The sequence below is a fragment of the Malus sylvestris genome, chromosome 10, assembly GCF_916048215.2.
Source record: "Malus sylvestris chromosome 10, drMalSylv7.2, whole genome shotgun sequence".
NCBI classification, from domain to species: Eukaryota; Viridiplantae; Streptophyta; class Magnoliopsida; order Rosales; family Rosaceae; genus Malus; species Malus sylvestris.
Window position 1 is genome coordinate 8089824 of NC_062269.1, and position 11330 is coordinate 8101153.

Sequence of the window (11330 nt, forward strand, 5' to 3'; positions counted from 1 at the left end):
TGCTCTTGGAAGATTTTATTGCTATCACACAGTAGAAGACCATAATTTTCCCAGATTCACCCCAAATTTAGATGGCGTTCGTGGATGAAGTTACTTCATGTCGTGGTGCAATTTTTCTTCAATACTCTGGACCGTTTAGTAGTACGAAAAATAAACGATCATGATTGAATTCAAGAAATATTATTTTTTCTTATTTGCCAATCTAATGGATATAAAACCGGACTATCCAATAATTAGGACCACTGAAGACTAACCCATGGCGATGACCGTTATGCTTGTTAGAGTTTTAGTTAGTTTTGGGCTGTCTGGGCTTGACTTGATATAAAACTTAATCATGGTGATGTGAGTTTTTTAATTGTTTGTGTAGCTTTTCTACGTTGTAATTTATGTGAATTTTGTTGTATTGCGTACATTTTCAATGCATTGTAGTTTAACTATATTCGTTAAAACTGCAATAGTATATTAAAAATGTTCAAAAGGCGATACAAGTAAAAACACGAAAAGAATTTTAATTTCAATGATCTGGCATGGTCCATGAAAGCAAGACCACATATCTACTTCCATTAATGGGCAGTGGAAGGATTTAATTTCAAGTGAAAATTGAAGTGGAGCCACCATGAGAAACACATTCCATAAATAGTAATGAAATCAAGGAAAATGAAATTTCATTCCAAAAATCTATTCATTCCATGAATAGTAATGAAACCATGAGAAGTGTTATTGGCATTCCAAAAATCTCATTCTACACTTCTAACAAATATATTTTTCTTTCTCAATATAGAAAATTTAAAGTGTAAAATGAGATTTTTGAAATGAGTGTGCTATCCACACACCCTATTTTACTTCTCACACACCCCTTGATAATTTATGTTCGTTGATCTTCTTTAATTTATACGATCTGACGGCCGAAAGTTAAAAAATGGTGTGAAAAGTAAAATAAAATATGTGGATATCACACATCTTTTTGAAATGCTAATAACGACTCGCAATTAAAAAACAAAAACCAAATTGTCATACACGTCAACGTCACGTTTGCAGAGTAAGTACCAGCTGCCCACTATCTATATATAAAGTGACTCCTTTTTCTCCTCCCTCCCTCACCCCCTTTTGTCCTTTGTCCGTCTCTGAGGAAACCAGAAAATCAATGGCTTTCTGGAGGAGGAAGGAGGGATGAGAACAAGTGGGAAGACAGTATGCGAACGCTTTGTGATGTGTGCGAGAGCGCCGCTGCCATCCTCTTCTGCGCGGCCGACGAGGCCGCCCTCTGCCGTTCCTGCGACGAAAAGGTTCTTCATTTCTTCTTTTCCTTTGCCTTTATTTATATGCAAACATTGACTTTTAGTTGTATGATCCTTCCAATGATCTTAGCACTGAAAGTTTGCAATTTTTTGGGAATTTGGGTTTTGCAGGTCTGTTTTCTGGTTGTTAATCTTGATTTTGATTATTGCAAGCTAAATCACAGGTTGTTGGGTTTTTTGGACAAGCGGAATATTCTACACTAATCTACACTAATGGGGAGGGGGTAGGGTTTTGAACTCGGGCCGTAGTGGGTGGAAGAGGAAAGCCTAACCACCAGGGCAATCCACCACTTTGGCTATTGTGATATATTGTTGCCTGACAAATCACAACGTATTCAGCATGATTGGGCTTACTGGTTGTACTTGTCGGGCGAGTATACGATGTTTCGTATCAAATTATGAGCACCCAGATGCTGTTAGAGTCATACTATACTTTTTGGATTTGTGGAAGTGAGATAGGTTAACTTAATCAACAGTTCATATTGGTGATGAATTTTGAGATGTTTGGTTAGAGAAGTGATTGGTGATGGCTTGCTATCTGAATGTAGCATGGTTCGAATATCATGTGTTATACACAAGTCTAGTGTGCTTCTTTATGTTGAAGTTTTGCTACCATTTGTGTTTATGGAAATCATCACTACCGAACATTTGTCGTGCTTATTTAAATTCTTAGCCCTTTCTCTCTTTGCCTTTATAGCTCTCCTGTCAAATTATAGTAGAGGCATGATTTTGTTCTCTGTGTTGGAATTGCAGGTCCATCTGTGTAATAAACTTGCCAATAGACATGTACGGGTTGGGATAGCCACACCTAGTGATGTTCCTTGCTGTGATATTTGCGAAAATGCACCTGGTATGCTAGACTTCAATGTTTTAAAATTTTAGTTTTTGTGAGCTATATTAAACTTATGTAGAAGGATTTTGAAGACTTATTTTCCCTTGGAAAACAACCATGTAGCGTTCTTTTACTGTGAGGTAGATGGTAGTTCTCTTTGCCTGCAGTGTGATATGATTGTACATGTCGGTGGGAAAAGAACCCACGGGAGGTATCTCCTCTTCAGGCAGAGAGTTGAGGTTTGTCTCTCTGCTGGAGAGTTCCGGTTAAGGTTTTATATATAGACCTCCAGAGATTAATTTATTTTCTCTCTTGGGGCGTTTCTCTATAGTTTCCAGGGAATAAGCTTGGCCGTTCAGAGGAACTAGGGCTTCAACCACTTGACCAAAAGAAGGTACAAAGGGACCAAAATCAGCTGCCTGATTTAAAAACAGGAGAGAATCAACATAATCACAATGTCTCTCCAACTGCAGTCCTATACAACAATATTGATGGTGACTACAAGATGGACAATACACCCATTGATCTTAATACCAGGCCTCAAAGAATACGCGGTCAAGCTTCAACTAACCAGGTATATCTATATATATATATATCCCCATGTTGATTTTACTAGCTGGTTCTGGTTCTTTAATAAGGCATATTCTTGTCTTCTTAGTAACAAGGCATTCTTTGTCTTCTGAACATGCATTATGACGTGCAGTTTGAATGTTGTGAACTGTAGTTCTGTTCCTTTAGGGTGCGTTTGGTACGTGGGACGGGACGGGACGGAATGGGACGAGGCGTTCCGTCCCGCGTTTGGTGCGCCAAAAATGGGTGGAACGGGCTGTTCCACGGGACAGATTTTGAGTGTTTTTGCGTTCCACCTCCCCCCCCCCTGGAACGGGTTTGTTCCATGTTTGTGGAACGCAATGTTTTACCATTTTAAGACAAATATACCCCATGTCTTTTTCAAAAATTACACCTTCGTCCCGTCCCGTCCCGTTCCGTTCCGTCTGCGTACCAAACGCACCCTTAATTATTTGCACATTATAAGCATTCTGGTTAATCAAAACAATATTTATCTGGCTGTCGTATTTAGGAACAGGGTGTGGGTGTTCTAAATGGTGTGAATGATGAATCTGCGAGTGTCGTTCCTGTTCAATCCTTCAGAAAGTAGCCTGGAAAGTGAGTAAGGTACATTTGACATATCTCATTGTCCTCATTTATTTGTTTTATGTTTTCAAGATCTTCTTGTATGAAGTTAAATTGTTGCTTTTAGCTCAGGAAAATTCTCTAGCATGACTTTGATATGTTTAAATTCAGAGAAGAAAAGGATTACTCAGATCAATGGTTTGCACATGCTTTTGTAAAATACATGGGTATTTGCATTAGATTTTTGCTTTCAAAATGCTAGAAAATGAGTGAAACCTTTCTTATATTGGGTCACTAACAAGGAGGGATTTTTTTATACCAGGCCCAAAGAACCATACTTTTGGTTACCATACTTTTCACTCTTGAATGCAACATAAACAAGTGTGGGCATGTGTTCTTGGACTTGAGTCAATAAACTAAAGTGATGTAAACAGTTTTCTCTAGGTACCCAACTACCCATCCATTTATGCCAACAGCAGTCGATATTTGGTTTTGAGCAACTTTAATTGCTAGCAGAAAATGTTACAATTAAGGCTTACAAAGCCGCAATTTCTCTTGGTAATGCATTTTTTTCCCAAAGAACTTGGATGATAAGTTTGAACTCAGACGGATGGTTGACATTATAAGGAAATTGCACCTGTTATGCATTTGTGGGAAGGGCAGGGTTCCATATAATCAAATGACATAAAAATAAAAAATAAAAAGTAACAAATTGGCAATAGTTTTCTAAGCAAGCACATAAGTTGGTGTTAATTAGATAGGTGAGCCCTAACCTGTGTGCCGCTGTATGCTTCACCTGGAAGATTCACCTATAAGATGACAATAATGAATCCGTGATGACATAACATATGTACAGGTCATCTGTTAGCTGTCAAAAAGTCAGCGTAATAAGGGAACCCAGAGGAGACTTTATTTACATCTGACTGCTAGTAGTCTGGTTTGATAGAAGAGAATTTTCTCAAACACATAGGCTTTATGAATGAATCATGTATCTCTCTTTGAATTGTCGTTTTTGTGCGGATTTGTTTTCTTCATTTCAACTATGACGTGAGACTCAATGGTATATCTTTGAACGCAAACTGAATATGAGTGGTCGCCTTCTCCCTCCACTTTGCATATTAGCCTTACTGTCTTTAAAGGTTTGGTAGAAATAAAGAGGTGGAGATTGTATTGGCTTCCCATTATACTGTTTCCTTGATCAAAGAAAAGATAAGTCGGGGGAGAAAATTAGTTACTCAGTTTATCTTCAAAGGTTTGAATATGCTGTATATGTTTCGTTACTTGTTTTGAAATTGGTTGAGTGTAGACATAAACAACTTGTTTAAGATTCCCATCTATTTGTATTTCTGTTTTCTGTCTGGTCATGTTTTTGAACTAACGAGATTACCTTTGTTCTTCCTCATCGTTGTCCGAGAATTTTACTAACCCTTCTCTTCCTCTACATTGTGGCTGCAGATGTTCTGGACAAATTACCGTTGCAGAATCTTGATTGTTGACCTGTGCACTTGTATTCTTACTTGTTCTTACTTGTACCTTTTCCGTTTTCTTTGGATCAGCATCAGTCTCTCACGTTCATTGTGCAAAGTAGATTAGATGAAGAAAATCTCTACCTTCGTATTATTCAAAGCAATGTGTATCACTTGAAAGACAGAAAAGTGAGTTATTAGTACAGTTTGTTCAATGTTTATGTTATCGAAATACAATACCGTTGTTGACATTGGTCTTGCGCTGCGATGACATTTTTAAAATTCTGAGGAAGAAAATGTGAAGCAACTTCAAATGAATTTGGATGCTCTGCCCAAAACTCGTGATTTGGCTTTCAAATGAGAAATTAATCAGGATTACTAAATCTATATTAGCTTCTTACCAGAGTGCTTGTACACAAAGGCGATCCAAGGAGGGAGAAATCACTGAAAAATTTGAGCTTTTTTCGGGGTTGAGGTTAATTTATGAACTGAAGATGCAAATCACAAGCATTGTAATATCTGATTGAATAACTACCGGCTAACTCTCTCATCACCAAGAAGTTTATTAACTTGCTAAAAGGTGCATAAAATGTTCAACAAAAATAGTCTTTCATGGCTATAAAGCATTACACACATTAGAGATGCATGTCTGGTTCTTCCATTAACATCAACATCATCATCTTCCCTTTGTTCTCCATCATCTACAGCGTCGGTACAAATTACTTAGTACACATAGCCCTTGACAAACAATTCCTTCTTTGCCTCCTCTGACTCTCCCTCTCCGGTGTACTTGCCCAGCTGTGCAAGTGAGTTGGCCTTGGCACGGATGAGCAGAGCATCCTGAGCTGCCTTCACGTTCTCCGGTCTGCCTCCCCATGTCTTCAGGCAGGTATTTTGGAGAGCTCTGGCGTAGGAGAAGGACACGTGCCATGGGTTTGGTGATTGGTTCATCGCATTCAAGTTCAGGGTTGCCTCGACTTCAGATTGTCCACCAGACAAAAACTGCTCAACAAAACACAATTCCAACATCAGTACATAATATATTCTCATCACAGAAACACTTAATTAGCGTCAAGTTTTTCAAACACTTGCCATGATTCCGGGGACAGCTGGGGGGATTCTCCTGTGGAGGAGCTTGAGGGTGTAGTCCGCAACCTGTTGAGGGGTGGCTCTTTCCTTGGCCTCAGCACCAGGAGTAACCATGCTTGGCTTGAGGAGGATACCCTCGAACAAGACGTTGTTCTCAGCTAGGTAGAAGAAAACCTCGGCCCAGACCTTCAAGGCCACTTCGAAAGTCCTTTCAATGGTGTGTTCACCATCAAGCAAGATCTCTGGCTCGACAATTGGGACCAACCCGCTGTCCTAAAGAATCAAGAAGCAAACACTTTCTCAATTAGAAACACATCCTAACTAGACACAAAACAAAACCCTGTGGTCTAAGTAGCAACTTAATAGCAATTAGTCAATCAATTTTGAAATCATAAGTTGCATAGGATATCAGTTCTCTTACTTGAGCAATGGAAGCGTAGCGGGCGAGACCCCATGCTGCTTCCTTTACTGCAAGAGCTGATGGGCCATTGGGGATGCTCACAACGGTACGCCTAGTTCATCAGAGTTGGTAATTATGTTACATTTGATTGTCATCGATCTACCTTAATGAGCAAGAATATAATTACCAACATAACATGGAGATTACAGGTTTGATCCTTACCATTTGGCGAAACGAGCTCCCTGCTGGTAGTAGGCAGCTGTGCGAGAGGCAAGACCGTCAAGACCTTGGCACCATGACTCATCGTTGGAACCCGTTAGGGGCACCAAACCCTGTTGTTATAATCAGAACATTTAGCTACCATAAGTTTTATGTACTAATACTATGCTTACATTAAAGTAATGCTTGCTTTGGTATGTAAATTTTTACGTTTCAGTCACTTACCTTGTCGACTTTAATCCCAGGGACGATGCCTTGCTCAACGAGCACATCAACGATCTTTTTTCCATCAACGGTGGATTGGTAGAGAGTCTCCTCGAAGAGAATGGCACCTGAGACGTACTGGCCAAGGCCAGGGGCAGTCACAAGGAGGGTACGGTAGGCTTGGCGGTTGGCCTCAGTGTTCTCTAGCCCGATTGAGGCAAGACGCTTGCCACAAGTTGCATTGGACTCGTCCATGGCCAAGATTCCACGGCCTGGGGATGCAACAGTTTTCTATACCCAAAACAAAAACCACACCTCATCAAATTCAGACCTCAACAGGCAAAGGTGCAATTTAAAGATAAACTTTTTGTGACTAAAACAGTTTAGTATGTTACGTTATCAGACTATCAACTTGTACCGCATGTTCAAACAAAAATCTACCTTATCAATAGACAATAGTTCAGATTACGAGTCTAGAAACGTGTCGAACTGTTTTAACAAGATAACATTTCAAGATTTTCAGATTTTCTTGCGTATATATTCTAGAGAGAATAATGATATTGTACAAATCTTATAGTAACTAAAATGTGGTCAAACTTACAGCAGTCTTAACAAGCTCATCAGCATAGGAACCGGCACGAATGGTTAGACCAGACGGGGCAGTGGGGAGGCATCTGACGACCGAAGAGGCGGAAGGCTGGCGGAGGGTCTGACCCTTCACCCACTCAGATTTGTCGAGAACCGGAGAAGACTTGAGGAGAGATGCAGAAGCCATTGTTAGCTACAAAGAGTGGCAGCCTAGTGAGAGAGCAAAGTTTAATATAATCTTATCTCCTCTGGCAAAGCTCTCTTGCTCTTTGCCACACATGCACTCACTCTCAATATTTATAACTGTTGTGTGTAAAAAAGATGTCAAATTTGAGGCTGTTGTGCTCCGGCCAATCCCGGCCCGCCGTGTGGATGATAACCTGCTGACTTGGCCGGCTGCGTGCGTGGTTCAGACACGAGGGTTTTTTCTCACCTTGTAAAAAACAGCCATCATATCTCTCCCTTTTTTTTCAGTTGAGCAAACAGACAAAAGCATGACGCTCACAATGTGAGGCGTCCAAAACAGACTCGTCTCAAGAGATTCCTCCCTCCAAAGGGGAAGCAAATATGAGGTTGTTATGAAATGATCTCTCTTGCTTGTCAATCCCCCTTCTTACTGACTAATGGCTACGGTTTAACGTAAGGCTCGACGAGACGGGAATCCCACGTGGACGGTGGACAACAATACGGGTCAGCTTCTCCGATCGTTCTGGTGATTTTCCCCGCCACATAGACCACGGCGATAGGTTGGTTCAATTTAATGGGTCTCACCAAGTAGCAGATTCATGATTTGCACAAGCAGGAACCTTTCTACTTTCTACAGCTATTTTGATTGGAACTGTAACTCAATTATAACTCTTCAGTGTTTCGGTGAAATTGTGAAACAACGGCAAGTCGATTATTAACACCACAACGAATAACGAAATCCTAATATACATAAGATGTTCAACTAGAGTTTAGATCCAAAGATAGATCTGCAATCCCAGAAACCAGATCATCAACCGAATCTACTTTCATACTTTTCCATACATCAGAATCATCAAAAGTTGATGCGACCGGTTGAGGCAAACTTTCTTCGAGGGCCTTGTTCAACTGCTTGACCAGGTCGTCTTCCTCCGCAGGAACATCCAAATCCCAAACCCTGAAAATATCCTTTGTTGACGGCTCCATCTCAGAAAACGAAGAGCTGATATCGGCTCCTAACTCAGGGTTTTCGGTCATTCTCGGGTCATCTTTGTAACCTGGCAAAAATGGATTTCCCGTAAAAGTTGATGACTGCAAATTATTCGTATCCTCATCGGTTGGCATGTCACCATCATCATCTTCATCGCTTCTTTCTGCTTCTTCACCAATACCAAGAACAGCATTTCGGATTCTTCTTCGGAGTTGTTCTGTTTCTGCCCTCTCACGAGAAGGAAGTACCTCAATGTCGGTTCCCCCGGGTAAACCATCAGTTACAAGTGCGGAAGAGCTGAGTGATTCGGGTGGCTGGGAATTAAGGATTTCTTTTAAGGCACCTTTCAGAGAATCCCAGTTGTCATCGAAAACATCAAATTCATTAATCAGGCACGAATCAACCCAAGCATTGTCTTCTGGAGAAAGTACCTCGCCTTTCTTAATAGACTCTAGGGAATCCATGATAAGAGACTGAATAGTGCCTTCCCTCACTTCATCTCCAACATCCATAGCTACAAATTTAATGGGAACAGTAAGTAGAAATAAGTACGAGCCATGCTTTTTCAAATACAAAACAATTTATGCTAACAAGTGATTGTGATTAAATTCTGTCATTATACACGTTCAATTTAATGTTCACATACAAATTTCATGTCCCTTTTCCATTCTGACATGAAAACTTAGAGCAAAAGAAAAAATCCCAAAAATAAAAATGTAAAAGCCCCCGTGCAAAAAGCTGAATACAAAAAAAAAAAACCTAGCTTCCAATCATTTTGGAAGAACATCAGTATGTTGGTCAGATATCATCAGAAACAGCCTTTTTGGACCATACCTGAGAAACCTAACATTGCTTCATTCATGATATTCACATATTCATGTAATACCGAAAAATATACAATCAATATAACAGACATGAAAGTTCATACTAATACTGAAACAAAAGGCCAACAGATTACGGAAACAGCTATTAACAACAAATACAATAGAATGGTAGTGCACACAACATGCCTTAACCAATCTTCTGTTTCTTTTAGCTGATCCATATTTGTGGTTTGTCCGAGGGTTTCTTTTGAGTAAATTCAAGCTTCAAATGGCAAGTTCCAATAAAGTAAGGGGAACTAAACAAACCAAGCAAGAAGGCGAATGGAGTTTTCTACATTAGAAGCCAATCCCCCTGAAAATTCGACCTTGGAGTAAACTACTCGCGTTTTGCAAGAATGTCTAACTGTACCAGTAAAACACAAAAAGTCTCCAAATGATTACACTCGATAATCTATGCATTGATCAAACCCCCATTTGTCCCGATGGAAATTTTTATCATTTTATGTCTTAAGCCTCAATCAGTTACAAAATTTCCTCTCATCACCTAAGTTTCCCCTATAAATTAATGCTCCATTACAAAACAAAGCGAGACGAAGGTTTTTCAAACATTTCAATGAAAACTACCAAAACGAAAACAATCAACGCAAAACATTCCCACATAGACAATCATTTTACATAAATACACACAGGAATATACTGCAACATATCATTTTCTACTTTACATATGACTACTGTTTTCTGCACTAAGTAATACAGATTTGAAATTAAAAAGTTTTAGGTTTTCATTCCACAGGAAGTAGAGTTTGAAGTTTCAGATGCTTATCCACAATTAAAATGAAATAAAATAGCAAAATTGAACATAAACCCTAAACCCTTTTCAGATTCAAAAAATAAGAAAAACCGTAAACTCACAGGAACGTGAAATTAATAAACGACGAAGATGGAGTAAAATTTGGGGGTTGAGGAGCGTACCTTGTGCCTTTGAGAACCCTAATTTTGATAGGGGAGAAGAAACAGACGGAATCTGTGGAAGGAAGAAGACGACCCAAGAAACGAATAACGATTCATACGAATTACAAGTCTATCGGATTTGGTTTCATTCACTTTTTCATTTACCGGTATTTCCTACGTTGTTTTACTTTTACCCGGACAAAGTTATTGGGAGTGTTCCTCAAAAAAAAAAAAAAAAAAAAAGGTTGTTGGGAGCCACGTCATACACATGTCCAGCTTTGCAGCTGTTTGGATCAACTTACCCCTTAGTTGATCTAAATCAAATTTTTTAGGTATTTGATTACTGATTGTAAAGAGGAACTCACAATTTTTCTAATTTTTTATGTGTTAGTGACGAGATATGAAAAAAATTGATAAGTAAAATGATTTTCATACCTATATTTTAATAAACGTAAAGGACTCGATAATAAAGTGAATTCAATTCTTAACATTCAATTGTAAGGATGAGTGCAGACTATTTGCTGGTTTGGTTTGGTTTTGACGACTAAAATAAAAGTCAAACAGTCCAAAAACTGAATTGAACCGTAATAAATTTGTTTTGTTGCATATTAGAGCTTTCGTAAACCCATTTAAACTGAACTGGATCACACTTTCATATTGATATTTAAACGATTTTGTTTTGCACGCGTAGTCTTTGTATTGGCTAAAAAGTAAAGATGTTGAACTTGAAGGTTTATGGAACATTGAAGATCTTTGAGGTGTAATTGTATTGGTTACTAAGCTTTAAGTTTGATGGTATAGGTTGATTTGATTCGCTAGAAGAAAAAAATGTAGCCAACTATTGAATTTTTGTTATTGTAATTGAGCTTAAAAAGTTGGAAACAAAAATGAAAAAGAGAAAATAAATGAGTTTAAGTCCAAGCTATCTGAACCAAATCAAATCAAATTGTTCAATCTTGGTTTGTTTGGTTTGGTTTCCTTAGTAATTTTAGTCAAAACTGAAACCGAATCAGATTGCTCTATTGTAAATGGTTTGGTTATGGTTTTGGAGTGAAACCGATCCAACCTAAACTACGCCCATCCCTACCCTACTATAAATCATTTATGAAAATGACATTTGAAAAGAGGTTTAATTGAGTTTTAAAAGAGTG

At 38.8% G+C, this 11330-nt stretch overlaps 3 protein-coding genes across 6 annotated transcripts; 1 reads left to right on the top strand and 2 right to left on the bottom strand.

The window, feature by feature from the left end:
* The first annotated feature begins 1079 nt into the window (after positions 1 to 1079).
* On the top strand, positions 1080 to 4981 carry LOC126584962 (B-box zinc finger protein 18-like). 4 transcript variants are annotated; one of them, XM_050249343.1, is made up of 6 exons: positions 1080 to 1286; positions 2052 to 2148; positions 2254 to 2369; positions 2462 to 2704; positions 3218 to 3297; positions 4720 to 4981. In XM_050249343.1, the coding sequence occupies exons 1-5, from the start codon at positions 1194 to 1196 to the stop codon at positions 3287 to 3289; spliced, it is 621 nt and encodes a 206-aa protein (XP_050105300.1). In that variant the 5' UTR covers positions 1080 to 1193; the 3' UTR covers positions 3290 to 3297; positions 4720 to 4981. The 4 variants fall into 4 exon arrangements, with proteins under 4 accessions (XP_050105300.1, XP_050105298.1, XP_050105299.1 ...); XM_050249341.1 differs by having other exon boundaries at positions 1081 to 1286; positions 3212 to 3297; XM_050249342.1 differs by having other exon boundaries at positions 1081 to 1286; positions 3218 to 3306.
* A 288-nt stretch (positions 4982 to 5269) lies between these two features.
* Positions 5270 to 7512, bottom strand: LOC126584960 (fructose-bisphosphate aldolase 1, chloroplastic). Its single transcript, XM_050249338.1, has 6 exons — positions 7244 to 7512; positions 6664 to 6933; positions 6442 to 6551; positions 6241 to 6331; positions 5823 to 6092; positions 5270 to 5732 (listed from the first exon to the last, which is right to left on the bottom strand). The coding sequence occupies exons 1-6, from the start codon at positions 7415 to 7417 to the stop codon at positions 5454 to 5456; spliced, it is 1194 nt and encodes a 397-aa protein (XP_050105295.1). The 5' UTR covers positions 7418 to 7512; the 3' UTR covers positions 5270 to 5453.
* Positions 7513 to 8095: 583 nt separating this feature from the next.
* Positions 8096 to 10365, bottom strand: LOC126584961 (uncharacterized). Its single transcript, XM_050249339.1, has 2 exons — positions 10201 to 10365; positions 8096 to 8918 (listed from the first exon to the last, which is right to left on the bottom strand). Exon 2 carries the CDS (start codon positions 8914 to 8916, stop codon positions 8176 to 8178), a length of 741 nt encoding a protein of 246 aa, XP_050105296.1. The 5' UTR covers positions 8917 to 8918; positions 10201 to 10365; the 3' UTR covers positions 8096 to 8175.
* Between the last annotated feature and the right edge of the window lie 965 nt (positions 10366 to 11330).